This window comes from Melozone crissalis, unplaced genomic scaffold, assembly GCF_028551555.1.
Source record: "Melozone crissalis strain CALT ecotype California unplaced genomic scaffold, PUWL_Pcris_2 ptg000090l_1, whole genome shotgun sequence".
In the NCBI taxonomy this organism is placed as follows: Eukaryota; Metazoa; Chordata; class Aves; order Passeriformes; family Passerellidae; genus Melozone; species Melozone crissalis.
In genome coordinates, this window is record NW_026535867.1 from 1,580,785 (window position 1) to 1,599,554 (window position 18,770).

Consider the following 18,770-nt stretch of genomic DNA (forward strand, 5'->3'; position numbering starts at 1 on the left):
ATTTTCCTGAAATTGTTGTATTTTGTGAATTTTTTTTGCACTCAAAATGGGAGATTAGTAAATATATGTTTATTAAGATACCTATCCTATTTTATAGCATGAGACTCCACACAAAAAATATTTTCATTTTAGCCAAAGAAAGTCAAGTTTCTTGAGTGATTCAAGACTTTAGTCAAACTTTACTGAAGTATCTACAATCCAAATTCCACAGACTGATCACATCACATAGTTTGAAACTCAACCACAATTTATGAAAATGAGCTTAAAAGCTTACCTGGATTTCATATAAGTGGGCAATGTGAAACTGAACTGTAAGAGTGGGAAAATCAAAATTATTAGTTTTAATGAACAATAGCAATTGCAATGTTTTGAAGTGAGGGATAAACAATGTTTCAAATTTATCAATGCAAACTCAAGACAAATTAGGTTTTGAAGATGCCAAAAGTATTTTTTTACATTGATATTTTACATTTAATATACCAGACCTGACAGAGAATGAGTATTCTAAGAAAACACAAAACCTGCAAACAGATATTGAAAAAAGCAGTCCATGAATTTTATTTGTGTTCTGAAACAGAGTCCATTAACCTTTCAGTAAACTTAGCAATAAAATCTCTGGAAGCTGAGGTAAGAGAACACAGGTAGCATTTTCTGTACATATCCAAGCTAGAAATAAACATTTTTATTCAGCTGCCAAGAAACAGACTAGCTGGGTTGCAGAACATTATGTTACACACTGCCAGTTTTATATGGGATCTTAAATTTAGGTGTTTTTTCTTCCTTTTAGGAATTGTCTTTCCCTTGTTAAACTGAACCAGAAGTGTTAATTACAGGTGATACTTTGATTGTTACTGTTAAGCATTTTCAATTCCTCATACAAATTGTCCAGAATGCCATAAATACCACAAGCAGCCTGTGCAGGCAAGATGATTGCTGGCTGGAGAAAGAAAAATGGGTTGTTCAAGAGTAAAAGCAGAGAGAAAATTACCCTCACGCTGCTCAAATCATCACAGAAAAGACTTGAGAACTGCTAACGTGGGCTATCGATGGAATGGTAGATAGCTAAAGCTAATTGAGATAAATGTAATCCTCATTCTGCTTTGATGAGGAAAGAAAAGTTCCTTTGAGACAGACTTTTGCACCGTGTTTGTGAGGATTACAAGTAAGAAAATACCTGTGTTTGAGCCAAGCTCAATTTATTTCAATTACACAGATTCTCTCCCTTGAAGCTACAGGAAAGTGTGACACCAAATTACCATACAAACAGGTAATATGGAGTTCAGGGTTTCACTCTGGGAGAGAAAATATCTCCCTTTGTGCACTGCTTTGTCCTCTGCTGTAAAGAAGGAAGCCGAGTGCACTTTGGAAACCAGGTCAGAATGAAGTGCATCATCTAAAATTTTAATAAACTTTTTGTGTTCCTTGCTAAAGGGCACATAACACATCCATTATGTTCACTGCATCATCAAACTTCACTCTGTACTGATGAAAGAAAAGCCCTGCATTTGTTTCAGGAGTTCATTATCTAAAAAAATCTCTCTCTTATTTTTTTCCCCTCCTAACAAAACCCTCTCAGTGTGAAGCTCCAAAATGAAGTGATGCCTTGGAGGGGAAAGGAAAATTAAAGGTGTCAGATTAGAGACTGCCTAAATAGGAAGAAGAGATGCTTAGCACTCAAACATTTCTGCTGGGAACACACTCAGTGTAATGCTGCTACTCACCCAGCCCTTAGAAATGCAAGGAGGAGGATTAAATGGAGCATTTAGTGAGGGTGCCCAACACCCTGGGCTGGGCAGGGGGGTCAGTTCTGCTCCCAGAACAGCGCAGTGGGACCTGGCCAAGCCCCTCTCAGTGCTCTTCACCCTCCTCCTTTGAGCTGGTCAGGCACTGAAGCCTTTACACGGGGCCAGACCTCTGTCACAGACACATTTTATGAAAAATCCTTTCGACAGGATCTTTTCTCCTGAGAAGCTGAGAGGCCTCAGAAATTAAATGTAAACATTGATTATCTGCTGCTGTGGAAGGCAACAGGTGCATCTGTGATTGGCCTCATGTGATTGTTTTTAATTCATGGCCAATCATAGTCCAGCTGTCTTGGACTCTCTGGTCAGTCACAACATTTTATTACCATTACATTCCTTTCCTTTCAAGCCTTCTGATGAAATCCTTTCTTCTATTCTTTTAGTATAGTTTTAATATATCATTTTCTTTTAATATAATATATACATAATAAAATAATAAATCATCCTTCTGAAACATGGAGTCAGATTCTCTTCCCTTGTCCTGGGACTCCTGTGAACACCACCACAATTGGTGACCCCAAGTGAGGAAAACTTCCACAGCCCTCCACACAAATCTGGGGACAGAGGGGACTGCAGGGCAAGGGTTAGGAAAACCTTACAGAAATCCAGAGATTTAGTGAAAACCCGTAAAGTTAGTGAGAAAGAATATGAACAAACACAAAATACAATAAAGAATCACATCTCTGGTAGAAAAGTAATAAAAGCCTATTGACTCTGGGAGAATTCTGCAAATTTTTACAAAATTATCTGTGGCTGTGGCTGGTAAGTGACAAAGCTTTGAAGACAGCCTTGAAGCACAGCTGGCTCCTTGATGCAGCCAGTGGTTTCAGCCACGCGAACAAACTCCCTTTCACTACCTTGCTGATACAATATTCACAGTTCCATCCAGTTTTTAAAGAAATGTTTTTAAATATTATATCCAATGCCCCTAAAGTGAGATTTAGGAGGTAACAAGCACAAGCATGAAGGTACCTTAAAAACTGAAAGAATAATTTCCTTCACAACTCTCTGCCTTTTAATTCTCACAGACTCCAAAACATGGAGAAACAAATGTTTTTTCTTGCATACAATTCCACTAATTATGGATAAATACCTGCAGGACACTCTGTTACAGCCTACAGAACATTCTGCCTATGACAGATCACACTGCACTGAAGATTAACATGCTCAAATACAGACTAATATATAGCTGGTATCAAAAATCAAAAACAAATAATTTTTTTTTCTTATTCCTACAGTAGGGCTGATGCTGAATTTTGTATCTATAAATTTAAATGGCATGAAAATATTCACTGAAAAGTTATAGATTATCAAGATCATGCAAACTTTAAAATAATTGGAATTCAATGAGTGCCACGGCACAAGCTCCAGGTTTATAAATATATAAAAAGCATTCAAATAGTAAGTTTCCTCCAGAATTCAAGCCTTCACAGTAATGAATGAGCTAAGTCTCAATTTTTACTTATTCCATTTACTAAAACAATCCACAATTCCACTGGAACATCTGTCTCCACAGAGAGAGGGAGATTGGTTTTGTAGTCTCCCTCTCTCAGTACCAAATCTTTTGATTTTGAAGACCTGGTTCATTAAAAATTCATTCAGTTGCAAGCATAAGATTTAAAAAAAGATCCACAACAAAATAAATACTTATTGGTTACTTACTTTCAGCGTTAGACAAAGTGCAGGGATTGCAGTCAATCAAAGCTAACTGAAAATGCTGGAAAGAAAAAAAGAATTATTTGCTTTTGAAACAAAGTAATACTAGCACTTGGGCAAACTACTAAGACTAAATCAATTTTGTACTCAAAAATCAATACTGCATTTTACCATGTGTCTTAAAAAAAACAGTTTTCAATTTCTGTTCAACTGCTTACTAGAGAAAGGTAAATTTTTTTTTATTGCAAATGCTTCAATGCTTCTAGGAATGTAAGATAGCAACTGATCTTCATAAAACAACTGGGGTTGCATCTGAAATAATGAAGGCATCAAATGAATGGTCAAAATTGGAAGATTAAGTTTTTATACACACAACTGGGACTGCAGACACACCAGCTCACAGCCCCATGGAGATAAATACTTAAGCACTCCATCCATCTAGAAAAACAGAACACTCTCCCAACAAACTGAGTGATTTTAGGTTTTTAAAAAATTGAACTCTTGTCCAAAAGAATTTAATATGAATACCTCCACATTAGAACATGAGTTCATAAGGAGGTGATATGTTCTCACATCCTCTCCTCCAGATGTTTAGAAAACTTCAGTTAAACATTAAAGCTTGTATAATTTTAATCACTTTAAAGAACACAAAAGGTATCTTTTAAAAACATTCTAGGTTCTGAGGTAAGTTTTTCACTCATCTATAAAGAAGGTCACAAGAGCAGAGCAATGAAGTCTGTCTGTAACATCATGTTAATTCACTGATCACTATTTAATTTGAGACATAAGTGTATAAAAATGAATGGAACAGGTACAGAAACTCCAGTGCCTGAACTTTTCCATAAATTTTTGAGAAAATCCCCACATGGTGTGAAATTTCAATTGACATATTAACTCAACAGAGAATAAGGCCTAGGAACACAGGAGCCTAAGAGTCACCCTATGAAATACTACTGCTAATTAATACATTTATTTACAAAATACAGTGTCAGGTGATTTCTAATGCACAAAACATGACTGACACTTTAGTATACTTTATTTTCTTAGCATAAAAATGATAATTTAGATCAAACTAATATATTATATAATATTATATATATTATAGCATGCCAAACTAGGTGGCACTGGGAGTCCACTGCAGTAGCTGGGAAGAAATAAAGTCTGTATCAATGGATAGGTGCAACACTTTCAGTATTGTACTCAGAGCCATTAGATGCTACTAACTTTCCTCACAGTCATAATAACTCCTTGAGTACAGTATGTCTGTAAAAACATATCTCTAAGATGTGTAAGATTTTATCAGACCACCACATTTCCCAAAAACCTTAATTTTAATAGGGACAAAAATTTGAAAATTAATGTATTATCCATAACAAGACATAAGAAGAACGCTGACACTTTCATAAGCTCTGACATACACTGATGCAGCTTCCTCCTCACTGCCTTTATCAAGATAATTCGTAACATTTAACAGCATTTTAAAAACGTACAAAACTCAAGTTAAATAGCAACACAAATTCACGATTTATAATGAACATTTTAGCAATATCCCCCCAGAAGAGAACACAAAAACCAATGGATTCACAGTGTAAAATAACTTTTTAGCCTTAGCACAAGCATTAAATAATAGCTTACAAATATTAAATATTAGCTTATTTCTCTGCTGTGTCTGCTCCTTTCCCTCCTGCTCAGCAGGCAGACAACTTACAGTCTCCCCTCACTTACATTGCAATGCAGGTTGAGTGCCTCAGAGACATCCTTTAGTCTGTTACCATAGTGATCCTACTAAGTAGACAACTTTAAAAAAAAAAAAACTAAATAAAAATAAAATGCTCTATCCTAAATTGCATTTTGCCTGCCAAAAGGAAAAAAAAGGCTCTGGCCTGTACAATTGAGTGTTACTGATCTAAAAGGTACAAAATCTTTCCTGTACAGATGTGTCATCTTGCACCATCACTTACAATTACTATGGAAAGATAAAGCAGAATGGAACAGATTTGCTCTCACCTAGCAATACTATTAGAAAAAATAAGCAGATCTAAAGAAAAAAGATTGACAACTGTTCTGTAGCAGCTCTTCTGAAGGGTTACTGCAGTGAGACTCACTGAGAGAAAGCAGGCAACCATGCAAGAATAGCTAACCATTTTAATATATAAGTATGCCAACAGTATCAAGTGCTATACAGTAGAAAAAAGCAGAAATATTCTCAGCAATGCCTTCTAAAAAATTAAATATTCACTGTTACAGTAGCCAACTTTTGAAATTCAAAAATCCACATCACGAAAATTTTCTTAGTGTGATAAATTTCTATTTGCACTGTTCATTAATCTACAAACGGTAAAGAAATTGATAAACCAAAGCCAGTGACTACAGAAAAACACAGCATTAGCACTAGACAGTTATCACAATTAAAAGCAATACAGAGAAACCCCAGAACCTTTCAAACCAAGAACCTCTGAAATGCACACACACGAGCAAACCTACACCTCTTGCCGGATAAATGATAACAGCTCCCCGTTAAGTACCCAAAATCAGACAAAAAAACCCCCATGCACACATTCTAACACATCAGCCAAATGCAGATCCACTAATCCCAATTACCAGCACGAAAAAGTTTAAAAAATAATAATAATTTCCAACTTCCATTTCTGCAACCAACAGCAGCGGCTGGCAAACATCTGCACCCCTCTCAAATATTGCAGCACTGAGCTGGCTACTGCTGTGTGGAATAGTTGTTATGCAGGAGAGGCCGCTGCAGCTCAGAGACGACACACAATACCTCAAGGCAGACAGCAGTCTATAGAAATTCAAATCCCCAGTAAGAGGATTTACCTAGCAGGCAGTGTACTGAATGTTAAAAACTAACAGGCTCTTCTCAAGGGCTGCGGCTCAAGGTACAATCACAGAATCGTTTAGGTTAGAAATGACTTTTAAGATCAGCCAAGCCCTGAATCACCTTGATTTGTAGCCATCTGTAATTGCAGAGTTTATCTGCAGCCTATTCCATCTCCTCTGGAGTCCTTGACTTGCCTCTGATTGTGGAAACAATTCCGAGGATAACCTTTCCAAGGATGAGAGGTACAGTGGATTCCATATAAAGAGAGCTGATGAATGCACTAGGTCTGGTAGTAAAGTAACAGTAATCTGATGCTGATTTAGGTAACCTGACATGCTTTCTCTCACAGAATTAACACCGACGCTTTCAAATGTGACAGGCAAGTACCCAAGGTTTTGTTGTTTCTTTAATCAATAAATGCCAAAAGCAAAACGAAGTCTTTTCAGTGCAAGATTTTCAGTACTGTCTCTGTTTACATGCAAACCTGAGACCTCTGTAGTGATTCTGCTCCCTCCTCCTCTCCAGGGTGACATCAGCAAGTTTAATAGCTCTGCATATACTCAGCAAGCAAGGCAAGCCATCATCTGAAACCTGACAATCCTCACCGACTTACCACGAAGGAAAGCTCCATCATGACTCAGTGAAATTCTGTCAGGAGATGGCTTTTTCTGCCTGTGTGACCTAGGTGTGATGCCCGTGCTGCTCAGAGCAGCTTTTGTTCAGATAAGTAGGACACGGAGAGCCTTGTGTAACCAGCTGGGGCAGGGTGCCAAGCCTCCATTTGCCAGGCATCTCTGGGACCAGGGGAGAGGGTCAGGAGAGGACACGCTCCATGGGCAGCCACAGCAGCTCATCCTGCTGCTCTCCACTGCTTTCTGAGCTCAGAACAAATTCAGCTCACAACAGAAAGGTTTGTGCAGTGTAAACACTCAGGAGGTACTTTTGTCCAAGATTAAAAAAAAAAGCTAACTTACAGATAGGAGAAAAAAAGCAAACCCTGCTGGAGGACAAAAGGAACAAAAGCCACGTATACAAACACACTGAATAGCAGCAGTGTGTTCCGAAAAATCTCTTGTTCTGACAAGCTCTAAGAGAAAAAATTATTTTCAAATAGAAAGATCATCCAAGCTGTACTTTTGCAAGCCATAAAAAGGCTGCATCTGAATTTAGTGAGCAATATCTTGTACAGTGATTTTCACAAAGCTATCTCAACACTCCCATTTGCCTCCACCTTTGATGCATTATTTCTGCAACATCAGAATTCAGCTATTCCTGTGCTAACAGCCTGACAGACTGCCAGCAGCAGGACAATGTCACAGGGGATGGGGGTGACTGGGAGCTGCTGCCCCAGCCGGGGTCGTGCCAGGACTCAGCCTCCAGCCCCCACAGCTGCACTGAAAGCTCAGCTCAGTCCTTGCTGGCGACCTGTGGCTACACTCTGAGAATTTTCTGAGTATTGTGTGGCCAGCAGGAGCAGGGAGCTCATCCTTCTCCTGTACCTGGCACTGGTTAGACCACACCTTGAGTGCTGTGTCCAGTTCTGGCCCCTCAGTTTGGGAAGGATGTTGAGATGCTTGAGCACATCCAGAGTAGGCAACAATGCTGGTGAGGGGCTTGGAACACAAGCCCTGTGAGGAATGTTTGAAGGAGCTGGGGTTGTTTAGCCTGGAGAAGAGGAGGCTTAGGGGTGACCTTACTGCTCTCTACACCTTCCTGAAGGGAGGCTGCAGACAGGTGGGGATGGTCTCTGACAGAACCAGAGGATACAGTCTCAAGCTACATCAGGGAAGGGATAGGTTGGATATTAGTAAAAAAAATTCACCGAAAGAATAATAAAGCACTGGAATGCTCTTCCCAGGGAGGTGGTAGAATCACCATCTCTGGATGTGTTTAAAAAAAGACTGGACATGGCACTTGGTGCTATAGCCTAGTTAGGTGTTGGGGCACAGGTTGGACTCGATGATCTTAGAGCCCTCTTCCAACCTCATTATTCTGTGATTCTGTGATTTCTGCGTGCCCTGAATGCCAATCTTGCAGCTACAGCTACATCTGATGAAAGTGGATCTGATCTGTCTGGATGGAGGTGTCTCTTAAGGAGAAGGTCCACAAATGAAGCTCACCAGGATCAATGAATATCCTGAGCTGTGAAGGACCCAGAGGGATCACTGAATCCAACTCCTGGCCCTGTACAGAACCATCCACAAATGTCACACCATGTACCTGAAAGCACTGAGCAAACTTCTTGAGCTCCGCCAGGCTGCTGCTGTGACCACTGCCCTGGGGAGCCCGTTCCAGTGCCTTGCCACCCTGTGGGGGAAAAACCTTTTTCTAACATCCAACCTAAACCTGCCCTGATAGAACTTGAGGACATTTCATTCCCTCAGGTCCTGTCACTGTCACCAAAAGCAGAGATCAGTGCCTGCCTCTCACAAGGAAGTTGTAACTGCAGTGAGGTCTCCCCTCAGTCTCCTCCAGGCTGAACAGACCAAGTGCCCTCAGCTTCACATGGCTTCTCCTCAAGGTCCTTCCCCATCTGTATTGCCTATGGCCACTCTCCAATAGCTTCATGTCTTTTTTCCATTGTGTGCCCAAAACTGCCCCCAGCACTCGAGGTGAGGCTGCCTCAGGGCAGAGCAGACCAGGACAATCCCTTCCTTTGCCCGGCTGGTGATGCTGTGCCTGATGTCCCTCAGGACAGGGATGTCCCTCCTGGCTGCCAGGGCACTGCTGGCTCATGTTCAGCCAGCCACTGACTGACTAGGACACCCAGACCCCTTTCTACAGCTCTCCTCCATATCATTCCTCAGTCTGTCCATACACCCAGGGCTGCCCCATCCAGCCAATAAGGATATCCAAAGATACTGGTTGTCCCACCAATACCCTTAGATTGAATGCTCAACTTCTGAACCAACTATTCCTCTTCCCATGGTGTGTTCTTCCCCACCTCCCAAATGACCAAAGGTGCCACACAGCAGAGTAATTCAGTTTTAGCACTTACTTCTCTTTGTAACCATGACATTTCTAACATACACCTGAAATTCTGTTTTACAGGAATTAGTCAAAAACAGTCTGCACATTCAAACACCTGTAATTCTCTTTTACATGAATTAGTCAAAAAGCCAAGGGAAACTAGGTAAGTTCAATAAAAGAGAACACTCTGTAGGGCAGACATTGTGGGATCATTTTCCACTGTCAAAACCAGTCACACTAAATAACTCTCCTGCAGTTTCATTACAGTGCCATGCTGCATTAAAAAACTTCCATGGATTTACTTCTTCTATGTGTCTTTCTGCCACTGACATATGCAAACTACCAAGACTAAGAGAGAAATTTCAGTCCCAAATGCTGCTTTCCAACCACTTACATTTTTATTGAAATTATCTTTTGATTAATTTAACTTTGCTTTCCACAAAATGCTTTTTTGTGTGAAGTGCTTGATATCTTGGATATCCAACTTGCAAGAGCCAAAGCCCTTCACCTTGTTTTTTGCCTAAAAAAGCAGTTGTTCCTTGTAGAAGTCAAGACATAAAAATAGACATGAGAAACTAAAACATCTCGTAACTGCATGTATTTTGAGTAGTTACTTTTAATAATTAAAATACATAAGGTTTCAATGTACAATGTTGAAACTTAAAGATTACTAATTTAAACCCATTCAAGAAAGATAACTGGGTGGGTTAAACAACACATGAAGGCTCAAAATCAGAAATTTTCCTAAAATTTCTTTTTAGGAAAAGAAAATAAAATTTTTCCTAAATACTTGTTTACTTATTGCTCAGAGAAAGAACATAAAACATGAATGATATGTCTCCAAGAGTTTTGTGCTAGCATGTAATAGCTGCACTAGCTAAAAATATCTTTCATAAGTATATATATACAGGAGAAATATTTGAATAAGTGCTAGAAAAGTGTCTGACTGACTATAAATAAATACTTCAAGCTGTTCATCGGTACATCAGCATTTAATTTCTTTATATTTCATGCATATTCATACAATTCATGCACATTTTAATTCTTTTGCAGACTTTTTTAATCCTAATATAAGCAGCGTGTCTTAACATTACTAACAAATGAGAATCTTTAGAAGAATAATTAAAAAATTAAAATTATATTTAAATTGATGATTTACGGGCAAGATGAAAGCATAAGCCTGAAGCAAACTACTGGAATAGCTGTTTTGTGTATAAAGAAGGAGGAAAAATTTCTGTAAGTGAAAGACATCTACTAAAAGGCAGATAATTGAAAACACAAGAAATTGAGTTCTCATTCTTCTAAAGGTTTTGTTACTGGGTGCACCTGTAATAAAACCAAGTAAATTCCCAAAGCAAAACACTGCTTTGCTTGTTATAACCAACTTGCTTGTGTCCAGCATTTCTACTGACCACCCATTAAAAAACACCCCACAAACCAAACAAAATCCAACAAAACCCACACCATTTCCCTACAACAAATCTCCAAACAAAAGCAAACAAAACTTCCCCTCAATAAAACCAAACCTCAGAAAATCTGGCCCCCGCTGTTCTCTCAATATTATCAATCTAATAAATATAAAAACCAAAGATTTCTTTTCTCCCTTAAGTATGAGTTCTGCATTCAAAGGCCTTTCAGGATCACAGCTCCAAATCTCCACTAAAAACACAAAATTTCAACAGCACCAAGCAGGGTGAGCACCAGGAGGTTTCCCACAGCTTCACCTGGGGCTCAGCTCCCAGATCTCAGAGGGCTCTGGAGCAATGTATGTTGTACAGGAATGTCCTCCAAAATTCTCTTTGAAATCTTTCATACCCACAGATTTTCTAGAAATTGTTTAAGATTCAATAGCACTTAAGAACTGAGACACATGTGAGAAAAATGATTACACGCAACTATGAAAAAAGGAGGCCAAATTTAAAAAAAATATATTCAATAAATAGGAAAATGACCATGACAGGAAGTGGCATGTCAAAAATAATGTGGCATGAACTCAGAAGCATGAATATTTTTTCTAACTACATTTACCCAGGGAATAAAAAGATATATTATTTTCCTAGAGATTTTGTTTTATTCTCCCTTTCAGATTATTGCAGTGCCACCACAGCTATCTCCATGGAATGCAGTATTCCTTATGTCATTTCAAGGAATTTCCAATTTGTAAGAAACAGTGAACAGGAAAGGGGCAACAGGACACAGTAAACTAAAAAAGCTGGACTGTGGAGGTAAACCTCAGTAGCATGGTGTTGCTACAGTCATCAATCTACTAAAAAGAAATCCATTACCCAAGTCACTGCCAGTAAATTCTGGAATTAATTGTACTTTTCTGATGAAAGGGGCAAACTCAGCTTTCATGTCTCACCACTGAAGGCAACACTGCCCAATCTGTCAGATTAGACAAGGACTGGTTTTTTTTCAACCAGAAGGGACACTTTTTTCCCTTAATGTAAACCAAAGGCCAAGTAATTTTCAACAGCATTGGTGCTGCAAGAGTTTATGGCAATGGGATAACAGAGAAAGTCAAGGATTCTCACAGTAATTTGCAAATCTTAACTGTAGAACAGGCAAAACCAGTAATTGATTTTGAAAAAACACTGGGAGTTGATTTTATGCTTGTTAAACAGCACTCTAGCAATTATCTTGATCATCAACATCTTAAAATAGTAAAAATTAATTTTGTGCTTAAATTGCTTACATAAAATACAGATGATTTATGATAATGCTTAAAAATTGTGAAAAAACATGAAATATATGACCTTCAGACTTCCATCTTCCCCCTTTGCCTGAAGTCTCTTACTGACAATGCCTCTCACTGACAATGACTCATCTGTTGGCAATGGTTTATTCTTAGCAATTACAGATTTAACATGAATGTTTAAATACCATCAAAAACATTATGATATTTCAAAGTACTTTAATGCGACATTGGTACAATCTGTGAAATCCAGAGCAGCCACAAGCGAACAGCAGATGAAAAAGCCACTTCCACTTTCTGCCTCTGTGTGAATGGGGAGCCCAAACTGGGCAGAGCCCCAGGAAAAAGGTCTGTGCTCAAGGCCAGTCACAGGAAGGCTGGATCCCAACCCCCTTAATTACTCTCTACAATCCTGGATCCTTTTAAAAAGGTCCACAAAACCAAAAACAGCACAAGACAACTCTGTCTTTTCACTGCTTTGGGTTTCTTATCTTTCTTTTGTTTCAAGATGAGATATTCTGTATCTCAGAGAATGAGACAGACATTGTATGAAAACATCCCTTCACACTTTCCTCACATCCCTTCCCCATTTTACTCTCCCCATGCTTGAGCATAGCCAGTGCACCAGCACTTCACTTCATTCTCCTCACTAAGGAAGCATTTTCCATTTTGCTTCTCATATTCTTGTCACTCAGACTTCTGGTTTAAGGTGTGTTTTTTAAAAATCACTGTCAGATTGGCTTTTAAAGAAGCTACAGTCCTGTTCTACTTAGTTTTCCCCTCCACTGACACATTGTGATGTTGAACTGCTAAGTTTCAATCAGTAACACTTTGTTTTCAAACAAAGTAGATAAGTCCCTGGACTGTACCTTAAATCCACAGCTGAGCTGAACTGGAAACAGCTCAAAGTGTTTGAGACTGAATTCCACTGGGTCTTTTGCTCCTCACTGTTATTCTTTACTAAGGATTGCAACCTCCATAGCAAAGAAAAAAACCAGAAACTCTGCTTCAGGTGTCTCAGTTGGTAATTCCAGAGCAGCTTCTCATTAAATTTTGAACCAGAAGGGGATAAGACAGGCCTGTCCCCTCCTTCCCATCCCATCAGCCTTGCACTGGATGTACCAACCAGGCCATCTCAAGCTGAGCTGGCTCAGACTTCTGATCCACCTCAGCCTGCAAATGGGGAAAAGCAAAAAACTTAAAAATCACTTGATTCAATATGGCTGAGAGTGCTGAATGAGGCAATCAGGATTGCATGGTAGAAAATGAGACAAACTTTTAGGAACAAGCTGTAGTTCTATTGCTTTAAGAAAAACACAAAACCATCTTCAATGCAAACACCCCTGCTCATTTCACCATCCTCTGAAGACCATCCCTTTGCCCCAGGGTAACCTGCTTTTGTTGTGGCCATTTGGTTTTTTTAAGTGACTTAACTATATGCCACATAAAAGCAATGGAATCATGATAATTTTGAAATTAAAAGATTAATTTCTTTATGTTTTCAAAATACTACTTTGGTGTTTTTCCCATTTGTAGCTGGTGTTTTGAAAACTTGAAGTTTGGTATACTCAAAATCCTCGTGGTAAGTGACTGATTTGTTTTGCAAAGTTGTGAACATCAAACACAAGAAATTATTTACATTGAGTTATCATAATATTTATTTAAATACCTGGTTCACTGACAGAACTGTAAATTTTATGGCACAGCAGAAAAAGGTTATTTATTTCTTGATCAATTTGTATTAAAAACTAAAATCATATAATCGACTAGGCTGGAAAAGACCTTTTGAAATCACTGAGTTTCTACCACTTGATTAGAAGATGACCACCTCCTTGTAAAATTAATCTTGTTTACTCCCAGCTTCTTCAAAAATAAAACGAAAATGTACTTCAGCACTTCTTTTATTCCATATATATCATGAGTTATCAAATCTGTGCCAAAGTATAAGTAATAGGATCACCCAAGCTCACACATAATCCCTTTCTCAACAGTAATCTACCTCTACCTCTCCTTGCTCTCTTGCACCATTCATTGCATGGAATCTTTTCTACTCCTCTGCAGAATTTCCAACTCCACCAATCTCTGTAGGTGAAGCTTTGGGTTCTGGATGAAAAGGGAAGCCTGGGGAGAGAACTGCTTCCCTCCATCACAAAAACTGGAAGGAAAAATTGAGAGTAACACTTTGCTCTTTCAAATATTGGACAATGTGATTCTGACAAGAAAGCAATCTGCCAAGAAAAGAAAGCTATAAGATCCTTGAAAACAAAACACTTATTGTTTTCAATAGTTTTGAGGGAAGATTAATATGCAGAAATGTGTTTATAAATTACACTTAATTACAAAATTCTCAGCCCTGCAGGTGGATTTCTCACCACATGCAAGTCCATTAAAAGAACTCTTCCTTTTTCCAAGACATGTAACAGCTAAATTTAGAGGCCAGGAAGAAAAGGACATGTGGGTAGAGTAGAAAATGGAAAGAGGAAAAACATGGGCAAATGTGCTGAATGGAGGGAGATAAAATGACAGATTACAATCAGAGACCAGAAAAGAATGTAAATAGTAAGGAATTTAAAGAAGTACAGAAGAAACAAAGCTCTGTGTTACCATAAACCATTTCAGCTGATTAGCCAGAAACTGCTGCCTTAGAAGCTCACTCTCAAGCCAGGAAATAAAAGAATAATTAACTGCTAGAAAGTAAAAATTACATAAAAAAAGACATCATTTTGCATAAAAACTTTCTAGTTTAGTAATTCCAAGAACTTCCAGTTTACAACAGGGAAGTTGGGGCGGAGAGGAAAAGCAATAAAAAAATAAAAAATTGAATTATCCAAATTGCTGGTTTTTTTCCCTCAGCCTTCAATACAACCTCCAAGGTTCACTATTTTAACAAGGGCCCTACACCAAATTTTTCATCTGGAGTGTAGCACCTCACACACCTCAAACCCATCCTTCTTCTGTCAGGACTAAGACACTTCACATTAAAGCACTTCAATTTCTAAAGCAGGTGGTCTGTGACTGTTCCATGCTTATGCATTCCTTGCAGCTTTAAGATGCAACACAAGACTTGTAAGAAATGTTAATTCAATTTAAACCTACCTTTAAACTAGACTCATAGTCTGTGTTCACTTTGAACATAAGCCCAAGTCGCAAATGAATTTCCTTGGCTCGACAAAAGCTGGGATCAACATAAAGCGCCTCCTGAAATGCTTTAATTGCCCTGAAAGAAAAACACAGATTAAAAAAATGATGTTTTACTGAGGTATTACTCTATAATCAATGTTTTTTATATGGCTAACAAAGTGGATCAGAGAGTATTGTTACAGAAGAAAGTAACAAAATAATGGTTTACATGTAACGTTTTTGGTGCATGGCTTTTGATTCTTCAAGGATTGGGTAATTTTGAACTCCATATATCCTCATGTAATCTTCTCTATTAATTTAGAGAAACTAATTTGCTGCACGAAATACACTAACATATCTGATATTTCAGAGAAGATGACTCACAAATTAGTTACAAAATTAGTGCAAGTTCACTTATAACAGCCAGGTTGCTTTTGATTCCAGCAGTGCAGACCCCCAAGCAGCAGCAGAGGAGAGATCACACACATCTCCTCCCACTGCACCTGCTTGCTCTTTTTTCCACTTTCTCCTCCCTTCCCTAGCACCAGTGCCATGCAAGAACTCAAATGATACCAATGGCTCCATTACTTCTATCCACATGCAGACAAAAAAGCCTGCCAGCTCCTCACACAGTAACTTTCTTTCATATTCCCATGATATGTGAAGATGGCTCTGATTCTACTTCCTTCCCTTCAAATCCTCTCTCACCTGTCCCTGTTCATGATGGCACCATACCAGATAAAACAGAAATGCCATCTAACAACTCCATCTTGGAGCAGAAACAAAGTGACTCTAAACAGGACTGTTGTGCCTCTCAGGCCACTGCATAAAACTAGGACAGCTGAAATGCAACTAAAAGATAATAGAATTGAAGTCACAGAGGAATTAAGAAAGAAGCTAAGTCTCATTGTTGCCTGAAATCCAAGGACAGGTTGAAACAAAATCCCTTCCTGTACAGCACTGGTCACACAAGAAGAGAAATCAGAACCAGCCCCTCTCAGGGTAGATTTGAGCCCCAGAGAACACAATCCCAATCCCATCTGCTGCCCCTGGAACCCACAGGTGGTGCCAAGGGGGCAGGGGACAGGCCAGTCCCTGTGGGGAACTGGACCCACTGTGACATGGGACAGGGATTAACCCCAGTGCTTAAAATCACTCTCTCAAGGCACACTGATTTAATTCCCACTCTCCAAGTACAGTATTATTTATAAGGAAAAAAAGGTTGGTTAGCAGATGCAATGCAAAATTCAACAAATATTTTTCACAGACTTTTTTTTACTCACAACACACATAAATTATCATTTCTGAATCCTTCAGCAAAAACACTTCTGCTTTAAAATTCTTACAGGCTTTTTTCTCATCGATGGCAAAGCAAACCAAAGGCACAGAACTTCCTCTAGACACTGCAACTGTATGTACCTGAAGCATTATCTGACTTCTTTAAATAGAACTTAAGAGTAGATAGGCTTAAAAAAAAAAAAATAAATTTTTATTGTGGAACTGAAGCTTCCTCTATCACAATCCTTCAGGAAGGCTCTCCTTACCCAGTACCCTACTTTTCTGCCAGCAGATGGAAAATGAGCAAGTGAAGCACTGAAGGGACAAACCTGCACCAGAGCTAAGCTCTCTCACATCTCATCTAAATTTCCCTGAAATCCTGTGGTGGTGGTGGTGAATCACAAAGCTCATATCTACACTGAATTCATAACAAACAAAGGACCTTGTCTCATAATACCATGCTCATCTTCATCCTCTACAAAAACAGAGACCAAACTGAAAGGCCAAAGACTGAGCTGATCACTAAGTATCAGGACATATTTTAAGCTAGGCTTTTGCTATGCCAGAAGACAGATTCCATTATAGTGCATTTGCATTTCTTGTCTCAACTTTGATATGGGCATTAGGGACGTTATCCACTGGTATTTAAAATCCATTACCTGCATCTTGTTCAAAGACAATATCCTAAGTCCCATAAAGGAAAAAAACCACTGTCTATGATTCCAATCAAAGAGAAGACAAAAACTGGGAATGAAGACACAGCAGTTCTATAGCACATCACACAGTGTGACCACACTAACACCCTGTAAACTTCATATTCCTCATTTAGCCATCCTTGCTTGATCAGAAAATAGTACTTCCATATTTCCCCTCTCAGTCATGTCCCCACTGAAAAAATCATCAAAGAGAGGATTTCTAAAAAAGTTTAAGAGAATCTGAGTGCAACAAAAATATTGCTGTAGTCACTTGCTTACTGAACAGGAAATACTAATCATTGACACTGTTGAGCAATGGAGTAAAACATAGCCAAAAGTATAATTAAAAACTTTCCAGGACAGTTTTCAAATTTAGTTTGAATGTACACTGTACTTCATTCAAAAAACCAAGAATGTTGCATACCCCAGTCTTTCAGAGGAGCACAGCACTTAAATACCTGTAAATTATCATCAGTAGACAACAGGGAAGACTATGACAGATTTAGTCAAGAAACTCCTGGTCACAGAGACCATGCTTTGAGTAAGGTTTATCTCTGCACACACTTAACTAACTAAAAATCAAATTTTACCTTTTACTTAAATCTAGTGTTAATTCCATATTGGTTTTACAATTTGTAGTTTTTGTCAGGATGACATGCATGAATAATAAAAAATAGAAACTACTTCCATCAATGTGAAAAGGGGCATCATCAAAATCTCCTCAATGAAGTGATCTGAAAGAGCATTTTCAACATTTTTTACCAGTGGTAGGTACTCATGTCTAATTAAATAAGTACAACATCATTTAAATACTCAGTAGAATTTTTATAGAATAAAATAGGCAAGCTCTGAAAAGGCATTTACTTATTAACTCTTACAGACAGACAAGCAATTTTACATCACAGCTGAATTAATATTGATGTAATTTTGCCTGCAGGAAACATTTAAACAAAATAGCAACGTGCTCCCAATTACAGGACACATCAAGAACATGGACCACAGCAAAAACCTCTGCCTGTTTTCCACTGCCATGCCCAGAGCTCCAGACTCATTCCCTGACTGTCAAACAGCAGAACATCTGCAGCAGCACTGACACCATTCCACAGCTGGGCCTTCCCCACACAGCAGGAGTCACTTCATTCTTGTACAGATCTTTGTTTACTCTCAAACATCTCTAATCCCATTTCTGTTCTCTGTCCAAGCCCACACCCAGAAATTTGTGGGTCTGGAGGATCCATGGCATCCAAATTATCCAGATGTTTTCCCTCACAGCTCTTGTATGGCTTGACCAAAACCAGAAGTGCAGATATGACCCAGGAGCTGGGTGAGTCCAAGAGCTTCCTGCAGGGCTGATGGCACAGAGCCTTCCCCAAGTCAGTCTGGAGTCTCCTCCATAATTCACTGCCCTTCATGCACAGACAGAACTTCTCATCTCACTCCTTCAGCAGACTAAACATACATCAATCCAAAGGAAAAATTATCAAATGAAAGGCCAGGAGCTCTCAAACTGCAGAAATAAATTATATCTGAATTCAGCAAGAGAGGAGTTTCCTTCTGTTCTCTGATGATACTGACACCTGTGTGGCGAGACACGATGCTGGTTAAGTCCACTAGAATTTATTGAAATTAAATAAGGATTTTCTCCAAGGATGAGGACATTTCTCTTAAGAGGCAGGAAAGACTGTTCTAATACTTCACAAAATAGGAAAGCAGGACTG

At 38.8% G+C, this 18,770-nt stretch overlaps 1 protein-coding gene across 6 annotated transcripts in view; it reads right to left on the reverse strand.

Annotated features, from left to right (window-relative positions):
• The window catches only part of KDM6A (lysine demethylase 6A), a 153,228-nt gene that overhangs the window by 56,562 nt on the left and 77,896 nt on the right, over positions 1-18,770 (reverse strand). For all 6 annotated transcript variants that reach the window (XM_054291233.1, XM_054291234.1, XM_054291235.1 and 3 more), the window contains exons 6-8: positions 15,056-15,176; positions 3,465-3,519; positions 275-309 (exon numbers count right to left, since the gene is read on the reverse strand). In XM_054291233.1, the coding sequence (XP_054147208.1) occupies positions 275-309; positions 3,465-3,519; positions 15,056-15,176 (211 nt within the window). The remainder of the gene's footprint in view (positions 1-274; positions 310-3,464; positions 3,520-15,055; positions 15,177-18,770) is intronic.